Source organism: Mustela lutreola, chromosome 16, assembly GCF_030435805.1.
Source record: "Mustela lutreola isolate mMusLut2 chromosome 16, mMusLut2.pri, whole genome shotgun sequence".
Taxonomy (NCBI): Eukaryota; Metazoa; Chordata; class Mammalia; order Carnivora; family Mustelidae; genus Mustela; species Mustela lutreola.
The window spans coordinates 59647728-59673435 of record NC_081305.1 but is presented as its reverse complement, the minus strand read 5'-3'; the positions used below and the strand labels follow the sequence as shown (position 1 = coordinate 59673435).

The 25708-nt window shown below is 54.5% G+C and overlaps 2 protein-coding genes across 6 annotated transcripts; one reads left to right on the top strand and one right to left on the bottom strand.

Moving 5' to 3' along the window:
- The first annotated feature begins 317 nt into the window (after positions 1-317).
- Positions 318-6245, top strand: LOC131817528 (interferon-inducible GTPase 5-like). 3 transcript variants are annotated; one of them, XM_059150979.1, is made up of 4 exons: positions 318-373; positions 1783-1912; positions 2957-3602; positions 4193-6245. In XM_059150979.1, the coding sequence occupies exons 3-4, from the start codon at positions 2999-3001 to the stop codon at positions 4834-4836; spliced, it is 1248 nt and encodes a 415-aa protein (XP_059006962.1). In that variant the 5' UTR covers positions 318-373; positions 1783-1912; positions 2957-2998; the 3' UTR covers positions 4837-6245. The 3 variants fall into 3 exon arrangements, with proteins under 3 accessions (XP_059006962.1, XP_059006965.1, XP_059006964.1); XM_059150982.1 differs by having other exon boundaries at positions 330-383; XM_059150981.1 differs by lacking the exon at positions 318-373 and adding an exon at positions 396-551.
- An 11-nt stretch (positions 6246-6256) lies between these two features.
- On the bottom strand, positions 6257-25566 carry SMG9 (SMG9 nonsense mediated mRNA decay factor). Of its 3 annotated transcripts, none has more exons than XM_059150970.1 (14): positions 25276-25563; positions 22599-22754; positions 20227-20301; positions 19873-20137; positions 19685-19782; positions 17832-17944; positions 14404-14515; positions 12549-12644; positions 12042-12127; positions 9451-9557; positions 8625-8732; positions 8328-8456; positions 7873-8017; positions 6257-6787 (listed from the first exon to the last, which is right to left on the bottom strand). In XM_059150970.1, the coding sequence occupies exons 2-14, from the start codon at positions 22746-22748 to the stop codon at positions 6709-6711; spliced, it is 1563 nt and encodes a 520-aa protein (XP_059006953.1). In that variant the 5' UTR covers positions 22749-22754; positions 25276-25563; the 3' UTR covers positions 6257-6708. The 3 variants fall into 3 exon arrangements, with proteins under 3 accessions (XP_059006953.1, XP_059006951.1, XP_059006952.1); XM_059150968.1 differs by lacking the exon at positions 6257-6787 and adding an exon at positions 6794-7414 and having other exon boundaries at positions 25276-25566; XM_059150969.1 differs by lacking the exons at positions 6257-6787; positions 25276-25563 and adding exons at positions 6794-7414; positions 24427-25030.
- Between the last annotated feature and the right edge of the window lie 142 nt (positions 25567-25708).

Below are 25708 nucleotides of genomic sequence, written 5' to 3'. Positions count from 1 at the left end.
GCCTGTGGGACACACTGAACCCGGATGGGACTTGCTCGGGGCGGGGAGAGCTTCAGGGTGTGGATGGCAGGCCAAGGGCGCCTTGGTGGGGTCTCTCTCCCTGGTCCCCTGGTAGCCAAGGGAGATTTGTGGGGCAATGGGACAGCCAGGCCTGGATCCAAGACAGGCATCAACTTAGTGGAGACTGGGGCTGGCAGTGGTACTTATTTTTGCTGCCATCTTCGGTCCCTTTCCGGGAAGCCCCGCATCCCACAGGCCTCCTCTGGAGGGGGAGGGGCAGCCAATCGGTGCCCAGGATGGGCACAATGGTGCCTGGCAACCGGTCAAACAGGGTGGGGGACATGCAGGACATCCTGGGTCAGTCCTGCTGCCAGTGAGTGATGGTGGGTGTGGGGGGCCGGGGAGGTGGGAGGCCCGACGGCTTTGTGCTGGCCTCCGTGGGGAGCCTGGGGCAGAGGGAAGCTGGTGGTCCTTTCTCTGCCCATCGGAGGAGAGAAGGGGCTGAGGGTGAATCCTGCCACCTAGAATGGGTCGCGTTGGAGAGCGTGCAGGTGTGTGTGTGGGAACCTGTGTGGTGATAAGCTTTCTGGTGTGTGTGTGAATGTGAGGGGCCTGGGTGAGCGTCCAGGATTCCAATGCTGTGGGTCTGAGGTGGTGGGCAGCCCGCTGACTGGAGTTGGACCTGTCGTGTCTGCCTGGCTGTGTGGGTGCACGAAGGCTGGGGTTGTGCTGAAGGCCAAGGGGCCCAAGCCAGGGTGACAGCGGGGGGTGGATGGGGAGACTCTTGAGAGGCACATGGCTGCAGGCGTCCCTGTGTGTGGGCAACATGAGGCAAGGGGATCCGTGTCTGCAAAACCAAACCCGGGGCGTGCGCTCACTCTGCCCTTGGCTCTTCGGTGGGAATGCAAAAGTGAACCTGACCCCTTCTACACGCTCAAGCCCGACCTCACATGCCAAGTCAAGGGTCACATATTTAGAAAATTTAAAACTACCCGATTAGGGGCTCTGGACAGGACGGGCTGCCCCTAGGGCTTCTGTGGTCTTGGACAAGCGGTCGGGGAAGGGCTGGATTTAGGTGCAGAGAAAGATGAGTTTCCAGGAATTTACAAGGCAGCTGTGTGCAAGACCGGTGGCGGAGCAGGGACTGGAGGGCAGGGGAGATGGCCTCATCCCTAGGTACTCACGAATACTGCCTATGGATATTCCTAGATCTGGGGAGGGTTCTTGCCTTCCTTGGGGGCCTCAAATGACCTTGAACCTAGGAAACAGGTCCAGACAAGGAGGGGCCACTTTCCCCTGGGGGATTAAAGAGGGTGCCAGTCCCCTCTGCTGCAGAGCTCTGGGTTTTGCAACAGGATTCTTCCTTTCCTGGAAGGCTCTGTCAGGACTCTGTTTGGGTTCACCTGGACCTTTCTGCACTCAAGAGGATGTGGGGATGATGGAAATTATAATAGTAGAAATCCCAGACTCCCAGATATGAGGTCGGGATGGTCCACTCCAAATCTGTTCTCAAAAACACAGCCCACATCCCTATACCTGTGCACCCTCAGACATCATCCTAAACACAGGACCCCTGGGCCCGAGTGGCTGGGATGGAAAGGTCAGGCGTGAGTAGTGTTGCTCCCCACACAGATCCCAAGGTTAAGACCCATGGGTCACCCTGTCCTGTCCTTCCTGCCACCATCTCTGCCTCTGCCTCATCCCGCAAAGGCCACTGGGGGCGCTTTCAATGTCCACCACGCACCTCTCCCTTACCTGTTGAAAACCCATGGCTACCCACAGAGAAAGACCAAGTGCAGCCTGATTCTCCAAGCTCTTCCCAAGCTGGCCTCCGAACCTCGTCGACAGTAGACCCTGAGTCTTCCTAAAACAGAGCTGGAGGGCCCTGGGGAGTCATCGACCCATTTCACAGGTGAGGAACGGAACGGATGGGGGAAATAAAGGCTGCAGAAGGGGACAGAAGCCACCCAGTGTAACCCAAGTCCCTAGCATGGCTGGGACTAGTCGCTGTCCTGCGTTCAGTGTCCGCACTGGTTACCCAGGCCGTCACACCAAAGAGGACTCGGAGGCTCAGAGGCTGGGCGGGGTGCGTGGAGGCGCGCACTGCGGTTCCCGGGCAGATGGGGGTACTGGGAAGCCAGTGACAGTGGGGGCGGCATCTTCACACATGCTCCAGGCCCGTCCTGTCGAGTCTCTCTTCTTGGTGTTGGAGCTGCAGTGCCCAAAGAGGTCCTGCCTGGCCCACAGTGGGTGACCGGCTGCGCAAGGATGGGGTGGGGAGGCTGTATGGCAAAAGGATCGGAGGGGGCCGGTCCATATCCTGGCTCCAGGGCAGGCTGGAAGACATTTGGTGAGTGGCTTTTACCTCCCTGAGCCTTGGTTTCCTACCCTGCATAGTAGGGACTTCATCAAATGATGCTTGTGGTTAGAACAGTGGCTGGTCCTGGGTACACAGTGAGCAAACATTAGCTGCTGTCAGCAATGATGACAGGTCTGGCCCTTCATCACTGCCCTATATTGCTGATCACGGTGTTTGGCCTCTTGCTTGATCTCAGGGTTGTGAGTTCAAGCCCCATGTTGGGCAGAGAGATTACTTAAAACTAAAATCTTAAAAAAAAAAAAAAAAAAGAATTTGAATTCTACCATCGTAAGACCCACTTCCCATTCCCAACACTTCATGCACGAGCTGGGGGCCTTGGGCATCTGATTCCTCCTCTCACTGCCAAATGCAGATAGTCAGGGAATCTCCTTTACCGGCTGTTGGGGTTTTCGGAGATACTCCAAGGAGGAGAACCTGGCGGTGATGAATCAGAGTGAACTGAACTCAAGCATTTAGCACCAGGGCCTGGCATATGGTTGCTCTCTCAGTACGACTGCCGGCGATGCCTCAAGGACTGGGGCGTGCTGAGGGGTGAGAGAAACGAGGGCAAACGCTCCCTCACCTGTCCTGTTGAAGGTCGTCGATCCTGAAGACGGACGCCTGGATGTCGGGGGGCCCATGGCGAGCAGAGTCTTCCCGTCGAGCCTCAGCCAGTCCAAGATACTGAAGCTATGGGGGGACAGCAGCACTCTGAAGGGAGTATTCGAGGCAGGGGACATGTCATCAGTAGCCACCAAGCTCCAGGCCACCCTTTACTCGCTGGAGAATGCCAGGCTGGATGTAGGCATCACGGGGGACATGGGCTCAGGCAAGTCGACCTTTGTCAATGCCATCAGGGGGCTGGGAGACGAGGACCCCAAATCGGCCTACACGGGCGTGGTGGAAATGACGGTGGGGCCCACGCCGTACGCACACCCGAAGTACCCCAACGTTGTCATCTGGGACCTGCCGGGCATTGGCGCACCCACCTTCCAGGCTGAAAAATACCTCCAGCGGGTGCTGCCAGCCCGTTACGACTTCTTCATCATCATCAGCTCGGAGAGCTTTGCTGCCCACCACGCCCAGCTGGCCCGTGAGCTCCGGCAGTGCGGCAAACGCTTCTACCTCATCCGCTCCAAGGTGGACGTGGACATCGCCGCCTCCCGCAGCCGGCGCCCCAGCACCTTCTCGGAGGAGAGGGTGCTCAGCCAGATCCGGGATGACTGCTGCCGGCGGCTGGAGGGTGAGGGGCATGCGCTAGGGGCCAGGGCGGGTGGGTTCTGGAGGGGTCCCCTGCCCCTTCCCCTGCCTCTGCCAGCCAAGGCCCGCTGAGAGGAGAGAGGTCGTCCAATGTCACACTGTGTGACCGAGCTGGGCCCCGCGGTGGGGTGAGGCTCACAGCTGCCATTCATTTACTGAGAGTTGGCGCTCTTCAGGCACAGGTGACAGAGACCAATCACCTGCATTAAGGAAACGGGAGGTGGGCTGGCTCGCGTATTTGCCAAGTTAGAGCCGTGCAAATGCTACGTGCCTGTGGGGCATGGGCACCTGTGGCTGAGCACAGCTAGTGTTTAAAGGATTACCACAGGCACTGCTTCCATGCACTCACTTCACCAACCGGTTTCCCCCTTGTGTGGTTTGGTAACTTGCCCGAGGCCATTCGGGGGGGGGGGGTGTGGGGCGGCAGGGAGCAAGGCTGGGATCCGGGGCGGAGCCCACACTCTCCAGCAGGGCACTACACGCTCCTGGGAAGTGCTCGGCCTCCTGGGCAGCTGTAGGGACCTCGGGGCCTGCTCTGGTGCCAAAACGGCATGGTGCTCTTGTATTCTGCAGTGGGGGGCCTGCAGGACCCCAAGGTCTTCCTGCTCTCCATGTTTGAGTTGGGTAAGTATGACTTCCACCTGCTGGAGGAGATGATGGTGAAGGAGCTCGAGAGCCACAAGCAGCATGCGTTTCTGCAGGCCCTGCCCAACGTCTCGAAGCCCATCCTGGAGAAGAAGGCAGCCTCGCTGCGGCAGCACATCTGGCTGGTGGCCGCGGTGGCCTCTGGCATCAACCCGAGCCCCGTGCCAGGTGTACGGGATGTGGCATGTGACCTACACATGCTCATCAACTCCCTGCAAGGCTACCGCTGCAGCTTTGGGCTGGACAAGGACTCCCTTGTCACGTTGGCGGGGCAGACGGGTCAAGCCCTGCACAAGATCCTGGAGGCAGCACGGGGCCCAGAGACCCAGGTCACCGAGGCACTGGTGGTGGAACGACTGGGCCAGGCCTCCCGGGATGCCTCTGCTTTCACCCAGGAGCTCCTCAACGTGCCCATCCTTGGCACCCTGGCCAACTGTGGCATCTCCTTTGCCACCATCTACCAGATGCTCCGCACGTCTCTGGATGAGGCGGTCAAGGATGCCCAGAGACTGCTGCTTCAGGCCTTCCTCGACGACTCCGAACACGAGTTCCCAGACAGATCCAATCCGTGATCCCAGCCCTGAGCCTAGGCCAGCTGGAGGTGGCAGCGATGGACTGGGAGGATACGGGTTCTGTCCCCAGGCAGGGTGGTGCTGGGGGAGGGAAAGAAACTCAAGCTCTAGCTCTCCTGGACTGAGCCTGTGTGCCGTGTTTGTGGTTTTGAGCTCTGGGTTTCACGCCCTCTTTGGCCACTGCCCCCACCTTCCCTGCTCTGAACCCCCGCGTCAACCAGCAGTCCCCTGGGATGGAGAAGGAACAGGCAGGACACGGGACAGGTAACCTTTGACAAGGTGGGGAGGAACACCATTGTCTAGCTAGAGAGGGCACTTTGGAAGGTGTTGGCATAGGTCAGGGCAGTGGGGCAAAGGGTTCAGAAGCATTTCCCTAAGAGGACAGTGAATGTCACAGCTCGGAAACGGCCAGTGAGAATGATTGAGGTTCTTGCCTAAGGTCTCGGTCAGCAAGTGGCAGGGCTGGAGCCTGCTGTGGGTCTCCTGCCCAAACCTCAGCCCCTCCCTCTTGGGCTACTCCTGGCCCGTGTTTTCTTCCCCATGCCCAGGATTCCAACGACCAGGACACCAGGACTGTGTGGGTATGCCCAAGGGCAGGAGAAGGCAGGGAGACCAACGGGGTATGGGGCAGCTGGCGGACAGACTCAGCTGGTGACTGAAACCAGCGGCATCCGTGAAGAGAGTGGAGCAGCAGGACTGGAGGGTCACGACTAACTGGGGATGGGTGGGATGGCCAGACCGATTTGGAGACAAACTTTGAGAAACAGCAAGCTAAGACGTAACAGATTGAAACCGAGCAGATGAGGGCAGGGCCTATACTGAAGGCCATGGTGTATCTGACCGAGGGTCCATTCTGGATTTAAAGGTAGAGACTACTTTTCAACAAGAGTAGGTAAGGTCTAAGGGGAAAGGAGGCCTCCATATTTAACCAACAGGAGGCATCGTGTGTAAGGGTAAGGTCCTGTTTGCATAAGGGTAGAAGCTGTTTCAACTCAGGGTAAATACTATGTTGAACTAGAACATGTCCTACTTTTTAACCACGTACTGAATTAGGTCCTGCATTTAACTAGGCATTTCACCAAAGGCAGGCACTGTCTTCAACTGAACGCAGAGGACATGAGGGTGCAACTGCATTTAGCCAAAGGAGGGCATGGGATTTTCCTATCAGTAACACGGAGATGGGAGGCTTGATGTCACCCCAGGAAACAGAACAGCCATTCCTAGGGGCTTCCTCCTCAGCAAAGACTGGTTTCCATCTGCTCCTGACAACTCTATGACCTACAGTGGATGTGTCCCCGTGGGAAGGTCACTCAGGCTCTAATGGTGGCTATAGGTAATGTGCCCCCAAAGGCTGGGACCCCACTTTGTTGCTCCCATGACAGCTCACCGAGGAGGTAAAGAGAGAAGCACCAGAACAGGCTTGTGTGATTGTTTTTATTCAAACCACCAGGTCTGCCCCAACGAAGAGCTCCCCAAGACCCTGCTGCACCTCACAGGAAAGGGCTCAGGGTCAGGGAAGAGGGACCTGCTGCTCCTGTCCCTGCAGAGGGAGGTCAAGATGGAACCTGGGATGCTTGGGGACCATTCAGACTACTCCCACTGCCTGTCCCTGCAGGGAACCGAGGATGGGCTGCCCTGTCCCAGATTGGGGGTGGGATCTCAAAGTTGCCCCCCTGAACAATACTCCATTTAGGGTGGGGGGCCTAGCCCTGGACACCTCATGTCTCTGGGCGAGAATGTCGCGGTCCTTCATCCATCAGGCCTGCTGCCACTCTCCACCCACGGTGGGGCGGGGGGCAGGACAAGTGTGGTCCCTCACCAACCATGGGGACCCAGAAGGGGGTTCTCCACATGACGCTCCTTCCCTCGGCCTCAGGCCAGCAGGCGGCTGTACTCTGCCAGGGCAGAGGACTTTTTCACGCCGTCCCAGATCCGGGCAGCGTAGTGGAACCTGTGGGAGGAGGTCAGCAGTCAGCTGCCCCGGCTGCGGCCTGTCAGCCTTGCACTGACCTTGCCGGGTGGGAAAGCAGGCACTGCATACGACCTGCACACCCTGAGACCAGAACCTCCGCGGCCCGGACACATGGAAGACAGCAATGCTGATGGGACTGGCCAGGCTCACCCCGGGTGAGCCACACTGAGGGTGCCTGGTCTGGAACCCAGGCCTCAAGCCCCAATTCCGAGTCCAACTCCGAGTCGCCCCACCCCACACAGTGTTGGCCTCTGTGAACTCCCTCCAGAGTCTTACAACAGTTAGTTGTTAACAGCTACGTGACCCTTGCCTCCCTGGGCTCTGCCACTGACAGTGAGAGGAACAGAGCTCCCTGTCCCCACCCCTGAATGGCTGTGCTGCTGTGTGTGCTCCCCAGAACCCCTTCTGGCCCCAGCTGACCACAGACCCAGGGGAGCCACGCTAGAGGCTGCACCAAGGCCAAGCTAGTTCCCTCTCAAATGTGTGGCTCCTGGAAACGAGATGATGCCGACCTGAGATGCAGACCTGCTGTGGGCTCCGGACACAGTCACATAGAGTTGGGGCTGGGGAGGCTCGGGGCTCTGTGAGAGCAGGTAGGAAAGCCAGCTGGCAGAGAAGGAGTGAAGGTGGAGGCGGACAGTGGGAATGTGCCGTCCAGCGAGAGCTGGAAAATGCAGCTGCTCTGGGGACTTTCCAGTGTCTTCTGGGAGGCCACACTTTCTGCCCTCAGGGCCTCAGAACAAACACTCCTCGAGCCTGACTGGGATCCCTGTTCCCACTCCTCACTGTCAAATGATACCTGGCCACAGCTGCTGTGACAGAGCTATGTGACATCTCCTGTCTCCAAGCCTAGATTTCCCCACTAGTAAAACTGGTGACAAGACTTCAACCTGCTGGCTACTTGGGAGGACTCAAGATCCCATGGAACAGCATCCTGCCGGGCATGGAAGCCATCAGCGATGTTTCCGAGAAGGAAACCGAGCTGTGGAGGGATCACAGAGACCTTCCTCTTGCCTGCACCAGGGTGGGGCCCTCACACTGACCCCTCTGCCAAGAGCTCTTACCAGTTCTTCTCAGTGAGGATTGTGTGTGACAGCTGTGGCCGGGCCATGGACATCACTTGGCTCCGGAGCTTGCTCACCAAGGACTGGAAACTGGGGTGGCCCCGGTACCCAGGGAGCAGGGAGAAGAGCGGGCTGGAGCCGGGTCCTAGAACGATGAGGTAGGGAGGATAAGGGCGCCAGCCTGCCAAGAGAGGGCCTTGCCTTTCTCCTGGCCACCCAGCTTCCTGGACTGGGACACCAGGAGTACGGCCCCGTTCAGACCAGTCCTTCCTGTACTTCCACAACTTGGACACATGCTCCTAAGAAAGGCTCCAAGCACCTTAGGGACAAGCCAGAGTCTCCCCTCAGACCAGTGTGGGTCCCTACCACCCCAGACCAGGGCATCCTGTGTCTCCCTCCAGACCAAGGAAGAACTGGCAGCCCTTGGACCAGATTCCCTCAAGGAGGAACCGTACCTGCCCTTGGTGGGTTTTCACTCTCTGCTTCGCTGTCCATGAAGGGCACCAGGAACAAGTTGACCTCAGAGTCCAGGAAGTCAGGTGGGAGCCCAGGGAAGACATTGCACTGTAGCATGGACAGGGTACCTGTGGGAGAGAAGCCATCAGCCTGCAGGTATGATGCCCAGGGGCAGGGGAGGTACACGGATGATCTTCAAGCTAGGGGCAGGAGGCCAGTCTGGACGCCGGGCCATGGGACCAGACCAGGAGTCAAGAGGCCGCTGGCCAGCGTTGGCGTGGTTCAGGGACCCTCACCCTTGTAACGTAAGTGCGAGTGAGCCATGAGCTGGTCAATCATCAGGTGCATCTGTCGCAGCTTTCGAGGACAGAAGTCTTCTCGACGAGCTTTGTTCTGCAGGAAGACTGAGGGGCGGGAGGAGAGACGCAGTCCTGTGAGGCCGCTGGGGCTTGGCTGTGTGGACTTCCCCCCTCATGCCAAAGATCTGCGGTTACCCTGGGTTCGGAGTACTCGTAAATATTTACGTGACATGTTACTTTGCTTCCAGGCTCTGCACCAGGCCCTGGGGACCCAGATACGAGTCAGATGTGGTTTCTGCCCCCAAGGAGCCCCCAGTCTGATGGAAAAGACAGAAGAGGAAGATAGGCACGGGATCAGGAGTGAGACGGGAAGGCACCAGGGGCTTGGTGAGACAAGAGGAAGTAGGAAGTCCCGGCCTAGGGCAGCATAAATGAACTAGATCTTTGTGGAAGAGCAGTGCGTGGGCAGAGCACAGCAGAGCGAGGACGGAGCAGGCAGTGTAGGCAGAGGGAGGGTGAGCAGGGTGCCCGGGGCCACTCAGGTTAATGGCAACTCATTCCGAGTCTATGCTGGAGATGTCACGGTCAGAGAAATGGGCGGATGTGGGTCCTTTCTGCAAAAAGCGATCATTCTGATCAAGGAGCTGGAGCCGGAGCCAGACCCAGACTTAGGCTTTGTGCTCTTGGTGGCCAGGTGGGACCCTCGAGGAAGGAGCAGCTACTCTGCTCTTTCTTCCTCCCAGCTCCCCACTTACCCAGTGCTCCTGGTTTTTGCCCCTCATTCCTCCTCTGCCCACCCCTCCAGCCCCAGAAAACCTCTCACCCAGGTGGGGGTAGTACTCAGTGCCTTCATCGGAGCCTGAGGAGCTGCTGGACTCATGGCTGGGGGACGGGGTGGACGGCTTCACCATCTCGGCTGTCTGGAGGAACCTGGGGTTTGGGGTGAGAGGTTGGTGCTCTGGCACCGGCACCCCCATCCCACAGCCTAGGGACAGGGCTCTCTCTGTGGATCTGGTAAAACTACAGCCACACTCAGATAAATGAATACACACCCTCTTTTGCAAGCAATTTTAGGGAATTCATAGACAACTCTCTCACACACCAATCCGTGGACCCATGCTAGATGTACACATTTTTTAATGAGCTTATGCTGTTAAAAAATACTTACACAAAAACAAAACAAAACAAAAAAATACTTCCATTTTTTAAAGCATTTGTACGATCACAGCAAAACTGAATTAAATACAGGGATTTTCACAGACACCCAGCCCCCACACATGCACAACATCCCTCTACTATCAACATTCCCACGGACCTATGACCCATTATCATCACCCAGTGTCCGTGGTTTACACTAGGGTTTCCTCTTGGTGTTGTATACAACCTCTTGGTCATGTGTCCACCACCCAGTATTACAGCACTCTGTGCTCTGCCCTACCCACCCCTCCCTCCCCTCCCAACCCTTGATCTTTTTTCACTTGTCTCCACAGTTTGGCCTTTTCCAGAATGTCATATAATTGGAATCATACAGTAGCCCTTTCAAACTGGCTTCTTTTACTTAGTGGTATGCACTTAAGGATATATACTTTCTCCATGTCTTTTCATGTAACTAATATTCCATTGTCTGGATGTACCAGTTTATTAATTTACCTACTGAAAGACACACTGATGGCTTCCTAGTTTCGGCAATTATGAATAAAGCAGATTTGAGAGAGAGAACAGGTGCATGAGCGTGCAAGAGTGGGGAGAGGGGAAGAGAGAGAATCGTAAGCAGACTCCACGCTCAGCATGGGGCCCAATGTAGGGCTCAATCCCAAGACCCTGAAACCATGACCTGAGCCAGAATCAGGAGTCGGACACTTAACCGACTGAGCCAAACAGGAGCCCTGTGAATACAGCTGCTTTATAAACATCCATATGCAGGTTTCTATGTGGGCCTAAATTTCAATTTATGCTATTTTAAAATAACTTTTCCAAATACATAAACAAAATACAACTGCTATCAGAGGTAAGGGATAATGAGACCCAATAAAAAGCTACGGATATTCTCCTCACACAGACACATACCCAAGTATGTCATTCAGTTTCAAGGGGTTCACCTGCCAAGAAGCGCACCGCGAGGCTCTGCCCCGTGCCGTCCTGCATCTACGCCCCCGTCAGAACGTGAACCACACAGGGCAGTGTTTCATTCACACCTGTGTCCTCAGTGCCCAGAACAAGGAATGGCATCCATAAATGTTCAATATCTTTGTCATGTGAATGAATTCAAATACACAGTGGTGTGTGGGGGGGTACAGTTTCAGAAATAAGACACTTTTATCTGGTCACAACGGCTGGATGTCCCAGAAAGTCATTTTTACTGCTGGCCAGACCCACACTTCACCCCCACGCCCAGGGTCATCTGTAGACGCTCAGCTTGCAGTCATCAGCTGCTCACGGTGTCCAGATACGACGCGATCACTGAACACTTTCGAGTCTTCCACTCACTTAGTCTGAATAGAACAATCTGCTTATGAGTAGCCAAGGAAAAAGAAGCCACTCCCCTAGTAAAAGCTGGGGTTCAAACCCAGGGCTGCCTCACTTTGGAGACACCTGCTTCCCTTGGCTCCGCTCTCCCCTCCTCAGGAGCTCCTGCTCCTTCCTTCTGTCTGGGCCCTGTGCCCAAGGCGGCTGGCCTCCACACCACTATGCTCTGGGGCCTGAAGCCAAGAGGAACCCTCGTGCCTCAGGTTCTAAGCCAGTTCTGTCTTGGGGGGTGGATTTCTAGAACCTCCAGCTGCTTCAGGTAGGCCTCCTGCCAGATCCCAACTCCTTCCCCCTCTTCTTGCCTGCCAGGGCAGCGACAGAATGGTACGCATGCCTGCAGGGGATGGGCAAGATGGCCAAGCTGGATCCCGACGATGTTCTCCACTCAACGAACGTGCATTAATTATCTAGCTTGGGCCAGGCACTGTGGGAGGCACTGGGGCTCCTGGGGCATACATTCTAATGGGGGAGGCGGACCATAAAGAGACCCACAATGTCCTGTCAGGGAGCGATGAAGGCAAATGAAGGAAAACACAGTGGGCTAAGAAGTGGAGACTTCAAACGACATGAGAGAGACTAAGGCTCTCAGAAGAGTATTTCTGGCTGAGAGATGGAGGAATAGCCATGGAGTCACTAGGGCTTTAACGGAAGGAGCGAGGGAAAGCAGTGAGAGTAAAGGTCAGTGAGGTGACCGGGACTGTACCACGGAGGACCCTGTAGGTCATACTTGGGAAAGACTTTGGATTTTATTCTGAGTGATGGAAAAAGTCAGTGGAGAGTTGTCAGCATGTGTATATATGCTGGATGGTGGTGACCCACTCCGGCTCACATTCTAAAGGGGTCCCCATCTCTTGCCTGGCTCCCCCTCCCCACCCACCCGCTCCTCACCTGTACAGGCTGAGGTCTGTGAACCAGTCCTGGACGACGATCACCACATGGCAGACCGTGAAGAGGAAAGCAGCAATCTGGAGTGACTGAGAGTGGGCAGGAAGAGACGACAGAGTTGAAGGTCCCCTCTGCCCAGGCCAGGGTCCCTGTTCCCAGGACTACACTAAGTGGGCAGCAGGGCAAGAGCCTGAGCCTGAGCCTTGAAGCACCTCCTGCATGCCCAGGCTGTACTGGCTCTTCCTTTACGACCATCCGTAGAGTGACCACCCCCACCTCACAAAGGCAGGTAACAAGGCCTGAAGGGGGAGGGGGCAGGAAATGACTTTTCTGAAGAGCAGGGCCAGGAGGTGAGCCAGACAGGACTCTCAACGCTATTCTTTTCTACAGCTCTTGGGGCCCCCAAGGCTCTTTATGAAGCATAAACTGGGTAAACCCACATCCAGCTCCCCATCACAAGTTGAGGGGAAGGATGCGACCTCTCCTCTAGGATGGACTTGGCCCCCTCACCTGCATCTCAACGTAGGTGTGGGGCAGGTTGTACTCCGGCGGCAGCTTGCGGTCATTGTTGATAAGGTGGTCCAAGATGGAGGGACTCAGGATGGGCTGCAGCAAGGGAGAGAAGGTGTCAGGAAAGGGCTGGTGGCTGGGGCTCTGAGGGTCGCAGCCACCCAAGTTCCACACGTTGAAGGCAAATACCTCGCCTCTCTCAGGACAAAATGAGCTCAGGAACACGGGCAGTTTCTAATGAGTCAGTGCGAGTGAGCAAGAGGAGGTGAGAGCAGAATGTTTCAAAGCAAACACACTTCCCCCAGCCCTTTCACAAGTCGTCACTGCTTTCAAGTGCCTCACGCTCGAGAACTCTCCTAGTGCTGCTAACCATAATGTTGACTTGAATGACAAATGTCCTTTCGAGTGTCTTTTTCTTCCCTTAGTTGTCTCAGAGGCTTTTAAAACTTCACTAAGATAATTACTTTGGTCCAGAAACAACGATTAGTGTGAAAGTTGGCGAGGATTTAAAAATTACATCCGTGGGTGTAAAACAGTCAGTAGTGAATGAGTTCATCACCTTGTCTCTAAGGAACACTCCATCTCAAAGGGTTTTGAGAAGTCTTCTTGACTTCTTACAGCCATGAGTGGAATTCTTTAGGTAAGAGGCTCTCCCACTGCTCGCTTTCTTGGACTCCCAATGCTGCGTGCTCTATTCTGCCTTAACTCCTGTCCGTTCCACATGGGTCCCGGACCCAGCTTACAGCGCCTCAGTTGGTCTCTAGCACAGAGACGAGCCCCTGCACAGGGCCTGGCTCAGATCTCATGCCGCATTTGTAGGTTTTCCACTCTCTGCGTCATCAATGCCTATGAGGACTTGAACTCTGTTCCATCAACACTCAGTGAGCACCAAGCATGGGCCAGGCCCTGACCAGCAAGCTGCTCCCTGAAGAGCACCCGGCAGGTGGGGAGGGGGAGCCCTCCACATGCAGGGGGCTGCGACAGAGCAGTGCTGTGATGGAAGGTGCATGCGGCACTGGCGGGTGCTCGGAGGAGGGGAAGTCCTCTGGGAGGAGAAGGCACTAGCCAGGCAAAAAGGCAGGGGAGAGAGAACTTCTCACGATCACGATACCACCAGCTAAGAGGAGGAAGTATGTACTTCATGTCCGGCACTGTCATTAGGACTTTACTCGTCTTCGCTCACTGAAGCCTTACATAACCCTACCCGGTAGGCAATAGTATTCTTCCCACTTAAGAAAACTGGGGAACAGGCAGTTTCAGATAAAGGGAACAGGCTGGGGACACCCCAGAAGGAGAGAGAGATCATGACCTTGTGGTGTGTGTGGTGGAGCTAGACACGCAGCAGAGAGGGCAGGCTAGAGTCCGAGAGAGGAAGCTCCACAAGCCTTGAACACCATGCTAGGGACGGGGACTCTGCCTGAGGTCAAGGGAGAAGATGAGGAAAACCACCAGTCACACACATGACAGGTCAGCTCGAATGACAGTGACGGGCCTGAACACTATGGGACAGGTCCAATGCCAAGCACTCCACTGGACTGTCCTACTAAATTCCTGCAATGACCTAGGAGGCTGAGAACAAACTATCATCCCCTTTTATAGACAAAGCAACTGAGGTCTAAGTGGGTAGACACATGGTTCAAGTCACCCAGCCCGTAAGAATTAAAGGCCAAATCTGGACATACACAGACCGACTTCAGGGCCCACACATTTAACCACTCTGCTAGAAGATTCTTTAGGCTACTGTGTACAGGATGGATGGGAGGGTGGGGAGGGAAACATGAAAAGAGACTAAAGCCCAAGAAAAGACATGAATCATTCTGGGATAAAGCTGAATGCGGAGGTTGGAGGTTGGCACCTGTGTGTCCAGGAAAACGATCCGCTCTTGGGTAATAAAGAAGTCGATGCCACTGGTCTGGTTGCCCCCACGTTCCTTCATTTCAGCACTCTGGGCCCGGAAAACATATGCCCTGTGGAGAGGGGCAGGCGGGGTGTGTTAGAGGTCTGGTTCTTAGCCTTCGACGCCTCTGGAGCACGACGCTGCGAAAGGAACGTGTGAGTGATGGTGCCCTGCCTTTCCACAAAGCCTTCCATATGTGGCCCCTGCCGTCTGGGGGCTTACATTTTATTCCGCATGACTTTACCCTCACTGTTAAGATCTGTCCACCACTGAATGAAGTCAGTAGCCTGAGGTATTTAAGAGCAGGGACTTTGCTCGACTGCTGGGATTTCCAGTGCCAGCTCTGCCTCTTCCTGGCTAGGTGGCTTTGGGCAAGTCCTTCATCTCTTTCTCCTCTGTTTCCTCACCTATGAACGGGGATAACAACAGTCTCAAAACTCTTGGCGTTATGATGAGGCTAATGTACGGGAAGCCCCTAGGAATGTGCCTGATGCACAGTGATGTGTATCTGGGAGCCATTAACTACCAACTGCACCTGCCACAGGCCAGACGCTGCAGACACAGCACTGAGCCCTCCCCACCCCCAGGACAAGAGGCCATTTGGCTATAGAACTCGGTTCCCAGTTCCTCCCTTGTGAGGAAGTCTCCCTCAGTTCCACCTGCGCTGGACGGTGAGAAGAGACCAAGCAAAGCAGGCAGAGCTGAGCCTTGCCCTAAACCAACTAAACTAACTTGGTCATATTCTGTGGCTCGGACAAAGAGATTTCCTCTTTCCATCTGTAAAATCAGGGTAATGGTACCTAGCTCGCCAAAGGTACTCCCCGCCTCCCTGAGACGCTTAGTATGCAAGGGCCTCCCGCCTCAGGAACACCGCCCTGAAGGCCTCGCATGCGCGCAGCAGCGCGGACATCTCTGCTCCCGTGGAGCTCCTGGTCTACCTCTCAAACCAAGAGAAATCAGTAACTTCGAGCGGCAGGAAGAAGAGGTGTGAGGCCTTCTGAGTGGGGGTAACTCGGCTGGTAGAGCTGGGAAGGGATGCCATAAAGACGTGAATGACCACACTGAGAGTCAGAGAGAAGAGAGTTAATTATGCAACTTGAATTAAGTAAAAGGGAAGGTACAGGGGGGATGGAGGATGGAAGCGAAGACGGTCCCAGGCAGAGGACAGGTGGTGTGTATGAGGCATCAAAGCCGAGTACGGTGAGAGCAGAGAACAAGGGGGCTGGGAGCCAGAAGGGGGTATGCAGGCCTGTGAGACACAGTAAGGAGCTGCGGCTTTGGCTAATGAGCCTGGAGAAGCCCTGAAGACGTTTAAGTGGAGAAGTGAAAGGACTGGATGTAGGTTTTAAAAAGCTCCCCCTTGTGCCGTACGCTGAGGACCGTAGTGTGGAAAGAGTAGATGACAACTTACAGGCCCGACACCCTAGGCCTCTCTTACCACTCCCCCCCTTTTTTAAAAGATTTTTTTATTTGACAGGGAGAGAGAGAGAGAGAGCACATGTGCACACAAGCAGGAGGAGGGGGAGAGGGAGATGCAGACTCCCCGTGGGCCTGGGAACCAGACACGGGTCTCCACCCCAGGACCCTAAGATCACGACCCGAGTCAAAGGCAGCACCAGAGCCCCTCCCTTAACCTCTCTGACCAGGTTGCCTGTGACTTCCCATCCTGTTCACTCTGCTCCAGCCCCACGGCCTCCACGCTGTGCTGCACGCACACCAGGCAAGCTCTAGCCCCCGAGGCCAGCTTGTACCACTCCACTCCCTGGTTAGAACGCTCTCCCTCCTCCAACTCTGCTTTTTCTCTATGTCCTGCTTGGGAGGCATCCCCTGACCACTCGAGTTAGGACTGTCATCTATCCCCCATACTACTTCCTTAGAACCCCTTCCCCTGTGATTATCATCTTCTAACATCTCCAAGAACTTATCTGTTTGCTACGGACAGAGGTTTTTGCCAATTTTGTTTGCTGCTGTATGCCCAGCATCCAGAACAGCACCTGGCACATCATTAGCACACGATAAACACTAGCTCAACTGAACTAAAGCAGAGAGACCAGTTAGGGGGCTCTTGGCATCCTCCAGGGGAGGGTCAGGAGACAGGAATGAAGAAGGGAAGAAGCAGATGAGTTCTTAACATAATCCACAGACCCGATGGCAAGAGCTGAAATCAAAATCCACCATGCCACAGGCGGACGTGGCTCAAAAAAGACCAGCTAGGCCTGTAGAATTCTCTCTAGCTCAGGAATCTGAACTCAGAGCTGGGGGGAAATTTCGCTGGCTGGGGGAAGCGGAGATGGAAAGAATGCTATCTGAGAGCTGGGGCTGCTCCCCAGCGGAGCCAAGGTGAGCCGAAGTTACAACTGAGTAAGTTACAAGTTATAAGAGAGGAGATGGCGTGGACTGGGAGGAAGGGCAACCCCACAGCTCTGGTTCTAGTGGATGTATATGCTCACAACAGTGGTTCTTAACTTGTTCTGGGTCTCCCTCAGACCCCTCTAAGATCCAGTGGAAACTGCAGACCCTTTCCTTAAGAAGAAAAGCCTGACTGCCCATACACGTAAAATTCTGCATTTTACTGTTAGGAGGTTCGTGGAACCCCTGATGCCAATCCATGGAATGCAAAGTAGTATCGCCTGTTTCATTAAAAAACCAAACCCCTGTATTTTTTAGACAATCCCAAGTGGCTACTACCCTTTTACCTTCCCAGTTTGAGTCTTCTTTAATCAGACTATGTATGGTCCCTCCTTCCCAGTCCCTGCCTTTCCCCCTTTCCTCCCCTGCCCTCAGTTTTGGTCCCTAGTTCTTAAGCTCCCTCTTCCCCTACATCCTCTCCTGTGATTTCATACTTTACTTTACAATCATGCCATCCTTCTTCAAGAATGCAGAACTGAAGTTGGTTTAGAACCCACGCCCGACATCTGGGTCTCTTTCCCCTTTCTATTTACCATGCCTTATCAACCAATATCCCACAAGCATTTGCTCTGTGTCAGGTTCTTACTAATGTTTGCCTTCCTGATCTCATCCTTCAAAAGCCCACTTTACAGGTGACAAAGTGAGATCTTGGGAGGTGAAGTAACCTGGACAAGGGCAAACAGTTGGTGAGTGGCAGGGCTGAGAGACTGAGGTCAGCCTAAATCTAAAGCTGGGTTCTGTACCATTCCTGGAGCAAGGCAGGGAGGGAGGGAGGGAGAAACAAGATTGGTTTCCCTGGAGCTACACAAAGATTTAGTCCAGCCCCTAATCACCCCCATCTGACAAAGGCATGGAGGCCATGGGAGGTAAAACATTATCTCTAAGTCCTTTTGGCAACACCACTTGCTATACCTAGGCCCACCCTTCCCCATCCCAGGTGGGTGCCCACCTCCCTCCTGGCCTTCCACATCCCTTACCTCTGGTCCTCCTCAGGAGTATTGGCCGACAATAGTGACATGACCATGGACTTGCCTGTCCCCTGGAGGCCCAGGACACCAACCACCAACACGTCAGTCTGATCCAACAGGTACTGTGGGAAGATGAAGGACTGTGACCCTCATAAATGTGTCAGTTGCTGGAGTGGGAGTGAAACTGGGGTGGGGTGGGGTGGGGTGGGGTGGGCAGAGACTTCCAGACAAGGCTGGCCTGATGAAGAAAAACTTCCATGGCTTGAATCCTGAGCTGGGCAAAGAGCCTGTACATGTATGTGGCGGCACAAAGGATAACTCTTGTCAGAGATCCCAAGTAGTAAAGAGCCTGGCATGGTCAAGAAGCTGACAGGAGGGGTGCCTGGGTGGCTCAGTGGGTTAAGCCTCTGCCTTTGGCTCAGGTCATGATCCCAGGGTCCTGGGATCAAGCCCCACATTGGGCTCCGTGCTCAGCGGGGAGCCTGCTTCCCCTCTCTGCCTACTTGTAATCTCTGTCAAATAAATAAAATCTTTAAAAAAAAGAGAGAAGCTGACAGGAGATCAGTGTGGCTGGAACACACTGGCTAAAAGGGGAACCTGACTTTGCTGAAGAGAAGGAGAAGGGTACAGGAATGAAGGACGGGTGGAGGAAGACAGGTCTTGTTACTGAGGGCTACTGGAGCAGACTCCTGCAGGGCTTTCGGCTTAGGGAAGGCCGGGAAAACATATGGAAGCATGAAAAAGGGGAGAGAGTACAGGAAGGGTTGCTCAGTCTGTCCTGGCTCCCGTCTGTGGGATTTAAGGGTCTCGGAAAATCCTGAGGCCTTCACCCCTGGCCCACCAGTGCTGATGCCTTCCACCACCAGGGGGCGTGAGAGGCACTCCTCAAGAAAAACAGGGACGTCCTCAACTGGCTCCTGGGAATCACCTGGAGTTTTTTAAAGGGAAAAAAAAAAAGGCAGCTAATCTCGGGCCTCACCCTAGACACATTAGAGCAGAAAACCTGCCCAGTTCAGTAAGGCAGACGCTGTCCACACATGGCCATTTAAACTTAAGATTAAACAAAGCTATATTGGCCACATGTGGGGTATGTGGACTTGTAAGTGTCCACGAGCCACACCTAAGAAGAGTGGCTACCACACGAGATGGTGCAGATACACTCTCAACACTGCATAGTGTCCTACCTGAAGAGCAGGCCTGGACACTGGCTTTTGTTCTGTTTTGTTTTAAAGCTCCCCAGTTGGTATCCGTAAGACAGTGGACACAGAAAGGCAGCAAGCCAGGTAAGAGATGGGCCTGGCATGTTGTTTTAGTAACTCCAAGCTGCCAGAGAAGGAAAAGGGACACATCTGGGGGAATCTGGGCAGGGATGGGATGGGAAAAGCAGCAGAAGAGAAGTGAAGCCTGGGAGACCGGAGGCAGGGCAGTCCAGGAATGTGAGGTCTGAGCTAGAGCGGGGGCCACCGTGATGGACAGGGAACCTCTGGGGAGTGAGATTCAAACCAGTTAGCACTGGTACAACATGGGTTTCACTCAGAAATGGAACTGGAGCAGGGTCCAGGAGGCTGCCCTGCTGTGGGATGGCATCTGGGTGATAGTGGGAGTCCCTCCTTGCCAACCAGTAACCAGTGGCAAACCATTTCAGTATTTTAACAACCAGCACAGCCGATCTAGTGGAAGCTGCTGCCATCCAGCCCTGGCTGAGGACTCTGATTCCTTCTGTCTCATTGTTGCAACTGCCGGAAAGCTGGCCAGGCTCGTACTGCCTGCCAAGAGGGTGGCGGTGGGGAGTGGGGTGGATGTGGTGAGATGTGGCACCTAGGGACGCTCAAAGCGCGGAGACACGATGGCCCCCTCAGTACCTCAATGGCGCTGTCACACCAATTCATCTGGTCGTCCACCAGCTTGATGCTGTGCTTCATGCGTTCTGGGGGCAGTAGTTTGGCCTGGCCCACGACCGCTGGAGACGGGGAAAGCAGGAGACAGGATGTGGTGAGGCTCCGTGAGGGCATTCCGGCCCCCAACCAGATCCTGCCCGGCCCCAACTCACGGTCCATGGCTGCTGGTGCGGCAGTGCCCATGCCTCGGTTCTGGATCTGGTACACAGGCTGTGTAGGCCTCTGCCCCTCCTTTTCTCCCTTGGGTGGTGCAGGGGCTGCAGGGGGCGCGGGGGCAGTGCCCTCGGGGGTGGAGGCATTTGTTGCAGCCGCAGGCCCTTTCCCCTCTTCCCGCGGCTTCATGAGGACGATGGGCTTCTCCAGAGGGGCTGGGGCAGGTGGGGCAGCAGGGGCTGCTGGAGGTGGTGGCTGCTTTGACTATGGGAGAGAGAAGTTTCCAGTCAGAGGGAGGGATCCTTGCCCTAACTGCTCCCAGCCTCCCCTTCAGAAGATTCTTCCCCGCTCACCCGCTCTGCTGGAGGTTTTGAGAGGATGATGGGGGTTTTCTGCATGACCGATGAGCTGGTCTCTTCGCTGCCATCCTGTGGTGAGGGAGGGCAGTTACTCAGGAACGGCTCCCCTGGCTCCCCTGGGACACTCCCAAAGGCCGTCACGTGCCAGGTACAATTCTAAATGCCTTCATATATCAACTTCTCAATTCCACCAACGACCCCGGGAGATAGATACGATTATCCCCATTTTACAAATGAAGAAACTGAGGTCCAGAGAGGTTACTGCCTTGCCCAAGGTCACACAGCCAATAAACAATGGAGTCAGGATTTAAACCCTGGCAGCCTAGCTCCAGAGCTGCACTCCGTGGCCTCTGCCAGACAACAAGCCCAGGCAGAAGGAGCCAGGGCCCAGGAGCTCGATGTGGGTTCAAACTTGGCCATGCCATTTGCTGGCTGTGTGAACTTGGATAAGGAACAACCCTCACTCCAGACTGCTTCCTCATTTCGCGAACAGGGATAGGAATTTCTTCATGGGACTCCCACAAGATTGAAAGTAGATGAACTTGCAAACAGTCCGTGTGGCAGGAGCTCAGTGCCTGCCGGCTGCGATCCTGCCCGCTCCTCCGCTGATTCCCACACCTTGCCCTTCCACCCCCGACCGGCCTAAATGGAAAGGGGAGAGATCCAAGTTTGAGTCTTGTTCTTTTCTGGCTCCCTGACGAACCTCAGGAGAGCCATGAACCTTCACCGGGTCTGTTTCTTCACCATATACTGGGGATACTGGCCTATGGTGAGGAACAAACAAAAGGGCACAAAAGTGTTCTAGAAAGAACAGTTATGACAGAACTACAGGAGAGGCCGTGGGCCTTCAGAAGGCCAGGGAGGAGGGGAGGATATGTGGGGCCGAGGCTGTGAGGGCAGCGAGAAGATGGTGGACAGGAGATGTACTCAGGAGGCACAATGTCCAGCCAGGGTGTCGGACTGGCTTGGGGAGGGGGTGTCCAGCCAGGATGAGGCCCGATGGGCTGTCACGGATACTGGGAGAAGGAGAAATGGGAGGGAGCTGCTGAGATCAGCAGGGGACACAGAGGATGTGAGGAGTCCACTGACCAGTCAATGCCAAAGTCAGAGACAGACCAGAGACTCTGGAGTTGCTTATCCCCCTAGGAAGATGGTAACGTTCCCCAGGATATGTGTGGAAGGAAGAGAGATGCTCTGTTCTCTCCTGTGCTGCAATTCAAGGGAAGGAACAAGCAAGAGCTGAGCTTACTGTGAAGAAATTATTCTTCATGTTTGCAGTTTTATGGTTCAGAAACTGGTCCCAATTGCCCCTTTCTTCCCTCCCCTCCCCACCCAACCCAAACCTCTCAAAGGTGGAGAAAGAACCTCAGTGGGGAGCAGCTTCTGGCAGTGACTCACCTAAGCACACGAGGGGAGCAAGGCAGGACTTGCACCTGTGCCAAGGCTCCGTATTCCCAGCCCAGGACACTCGAGCAGAGAGAATAGGCTGGGCTTGGGCTCAGCTAGATCTGGCCTTGAGTTCTGGCCCCAAAGCTTACTGGCTGTGACTTTGGGTTAGGTCTCTTCTCCTCTGAGACTCATTTTCTTCATTAGTGAAAATCAAACCTAGGTTCTATTTCATGCGGGTAGCTCTAAGGGTTCAGGGAGACCCCAAAGGATGTTAAAGCACTTTGCGCAGCACCAGCATACCACATGCTGCCCAACACAGTGACAGCTGCTATTGTTAGGGGGCGCCTGGGTGGCTCTGTTGGTCAAGCATCCACCTCTAGATTTTGCCCCAGGTCATGATCTCGGGGTCATGGGATAAAGCCCTGCATCAGGCTCTATGCTCAGCGCAGAGTCTGTTTGTCTCTCTTCTCCCTCCAACAACCTGCACGTGTGCTCTCTCAAAAAAATAAATATCTTAAAAAAACAAACCAAAAACCCCAAACAGCTGCTGCTGCTATACAACTCTTTAAAACACGAGCTTATGGCACCTCTCAGCTCAAACTCTCCAATGTCAGTTTCATTTGGCAAAATCCAAAGTCCTTTCCCAGGTCTCTCAGGTGATCTCCTATCACCTTTCATTCTTCACCCACTGCAGCCACACTGGCTTCCTGGCTGCTCCCGGAATACACCACACTTAAGGCTCAGGGCCTTCACATTTGCTCTTCAGATTTCGTTATGATGTATTTCCTCACCTCTTCAGGGAGGCCCTCGCTGTCCACTTCATCTACGACAGCCACCTCTGTCTCTCTCTGCCATTACTCCAAGTTTTGTTCACAGAGCCTCAGCATCTAGATTAGTGCCTGGCACATGGCAGGTGCTTAAAAAACATTTGTGCAACGAGTGGATACATGATGTTGCCCTTGGGCCCACTCACTCACCCGTCTCTCTCTCTCCCATGGGGCAATGTAGTCCCTCTCCCGACCACCAGGCCCAGAGAGGTTCTGGGGGCCACCAGGGCCAGGCTCCTTCCACCGTCGCCGCCTCTCTATCCCATAGAGCCCAGGCTGACTGTGGCCAGACTCAGACATGGTTGCCTAAAGAAAGAAAGAGGTTGATTTCAGGGTAAAGAGACGCTCTGCCATCTGTCTGGCTCACTCTGGACTGTAAGAAGGCACTTTGTTTTCAGAGACCTCTGTGGCTGTGGCAGTGACTGCCAGCTGCCTCTCAGGATCTACTCTTTTCTCACTTCTTCCAAAAAATATAAAACTCTCAGTTCTGAGCAGGGCACTTGGCTGTCCAGAACACACTTCTCAGCGTAATTTCCAGGTCGGTGGTCATGTGACCAAGTTCTTTCTGGCACTGGTAGGACACCAGAAGTGTGTTTTGGCAGCTTTCAGAAACTTTCCTTCACAGACAACGGCACATGCCTTTTGCCCTCCTTCTAGCTGAAAATGTGATGTGCAGGCTGGAGCTCAAGCAGCTACCTTGGGCTGGAAGGAAGGAGAGAAGGCGTGGTAGAAAAAGATTCAGAGATCCCCTATTAACCTTATATTGTCTACTTCTGGATGCAGTGAGAAACAAATATACTTCTCTTACCTGTAGCCAAAACTATTCCCAACTATTAATCACTTTGCCCCAACATAAGCACAACTCACAGGGGAAGGGTCACGTAAAAATGGGACATGTTCTTTCCCAAACTGCAGCAAAACATTTCCTTACACATCAGTAACATGATCCTCACTCTGACAACTACTGTTTTGATTATGAAATACTGGCATACACGGGGCACTCAAGGGCCTAATTTCATCTGGTGTCTCATCTGGCATCAGTCTGTTTACCTTCCATTTCTGATGGTCAGCTATCCCTCACACTCCAAGGTCTCACCAGTGGTTAATCTAAGGTGTTATAAAATGTACTGCTACCCATATGATCCACCCTACCATTTAACGAACTTTATAGGTTCCTCTAGGGAGTTTCCCCAGCTGTTTACCAGACTTAACAGTCTGTCTGCAAGACTGTAAGACCATCTACTATTGAGCTCACCGATCAAGCTGGCAAACTGTAGCCTATGGACCAAATCAGGGCTGCCTTCTGCTTTTGTAAATATGTTTTACTGGAACACAGCCACGCCCATCAATCTATAAACTGTTTATAGTTGCCTTCTTGATAGAATGGTAGAGCTGAGTAACTGAGACAGAGACACTATGGCCTGCAGCATCTCTGGCCCTTTATGGTTTGCTGACCCTTGCTTAGTGCTTAAGTGCCTGTGAAATCATTCTGCGAATCCCCCCTCCCACCCAAGCAAACAGTGACTAACTGGGCCCAGTGCCAGATTCTTTCTCCAGAACTGCAGTGTTTACAGGATGTGGGAGCAATTTTGCTAGCCAGGTGGGGCTTATCTAGCTCCTTTCTCCAAGTGCCTTCTCTGCCTGCCACAAACAGCTCTAGACGGCCTTGGGAGACAGGAGGGCAAGGCCTGTTTACACACGCTAATGGAAAACGATCCACTCAGCACTTCAATGACTGTTTACAGTCTTGGAGGGAGATTCCCTCAGAAATCGGAACTCCTGCCTTCCTTGCAATTAAGTGTTGGTTTACACATTATTCCGGAGACAGCGCCACTCCCCCACCCAGTGCTTAAGTGTCTCTCTTCTTTCCTCAATGGGGATTCTATCCCAGTGCTCCAGCGTCCGGTTAACCAACCAGAGGACCCTCTTCCCAGACTAAGTGTCCTCTCCCACGTTATTCTGGGAACTTCCATGGTACCTGCGTCTGCTTGACAGCTCTTTGGGGGAGCTCCCCAGAATTTGAGTCCACCTACATGCAATGTGGGGACCCCCAATATTTCCAGGCTCCTTTGAGGATTCTCCCAAAATGCCTGAAGCCAGTCTGTGTTCACAGGACTCTGACGGACACCTCGCAGATGCCAGGAATCTAACTAGGCATTCTCCGGGCAGCTTCGTCAGCACTAGTGCATTTCTCCACATGACCCTTTCCGGGACTCTCCCAGAACCCAAGTGTCTATTGGCAAACTCCTAATTCCTAACCCCATATTTATGCCCGCCCACCCCCCGAACCTAAGGGCCGATTCACACTATTTTTCTGAGGGCTCTCTGACACTCAAACACGTATATTTACAAGTTTGTATACGGGGTACCCCCCCCAAGAACTTATGAGTCTATCGATTACTCAGAGGGCATCCCCCTTAATTAGGCACCTGCTTGCAAACCTCTTATGGGGAACCCTACAACTTAAGTTTCTTTTTACACAGTATTTGGAGGACCTCCTGGGCATATAGGGTCTGTTTGCAGACCCTCTGGCGAGCGTTTTCCCAAAACTTAAGTTTCTCTTTACACGTTCTCGTTGGGACCTTTGCAATACTTAGACCCTCCCAGAACCCAAGCTCCTATTTACAGATTACTTATCGGTCTCCACCCCAAGCCCGCAAGCCCGGTATTTTAACGGCCGCTCCCCCCTCCCTACTCAAGTTACGCGAACCCGCCAGCCGTCCCAGCGACTGTTTAACGGTCGGAAGGGGGGCGGGGCCCCGAAATGCGCCCCGCGCCCCGCCCCCTGCCGGCGCACGAGCCTCGCGCGGGCTGGAAGGACCCTTACCTAAGGCGGCTGCTGATTGGCTCTTGGGGCGCAGCGCTACGCGCGCTTTCCGTGACGGGGCTGGTGGGGGGAGGTTCCACCACAAGCCACGGGCTTGTAAATGGCGTCTGGGGGACAAGGAGCGTGGGGTAGACCGAGAGAGCAGGTACCGGTCACTCCGGAACCGGTCTAGGAACCCCGGAAGCGGCCCCCTGGGGAACGCGGGGCCGAAAGAGGAAGAGGAGGAAGTAGCGCGGGACGGAGCTTAAAGCAGGACCCGCGGGGTGTCGGCTTGGCGCATGCGCTGAGGGCTAGGCGCGGGAGAACTGAGCGTCAGCCCTGGGCTGAGCATGCGTCGATGGACGTGGCTGGCCTCAGCGCGCATGCGGATGAAGGAAGGGAAGGAGGGAGAACACCGCGGTTCCGCCTTAGTGCGCGTGCGCATTAGTGGGGC

Bases quoted from the DNA above. Each gene is read 5' to 3' on its own strand.
- LOC131817528 (XM_059150979.1), top strand. From the start codon at position 2,999: ATGGCGAGCAGAGTCTTCCCGTCGAGCCTCAGCCAGTCCAAGATACTG. The intron at 3,603-4,192 runs GTGAGGGGCATG...TGTATTCTGCAG, and splicing joins CTGCTGCCGGCGGCTGGAGG to TGGGGGGCCTGCAGGACCCC.
- SMG9 (XM_059150968.1), bottom strand. From the start codon at position 22,748: ATGTCTGAGTCTGGCCACAGTCAGCCTGGGCTCTATGGGATAGAGAGG. The intron at 14,516-17,831 runs GTAAGGGATGTG...CCCTCTCCACAG, and splicing joins ACTCCTGAGGAGGACCAGAG to GGCATATGTTTTCCGGGCCC. The intron at 12,128-12,548 runs GTGAGGGGGCCA...GCCCACTCTCAG, and splicing joins ACACCTACGTTGAGATGCAG to TCACTCCAGATTGCTGCTTT.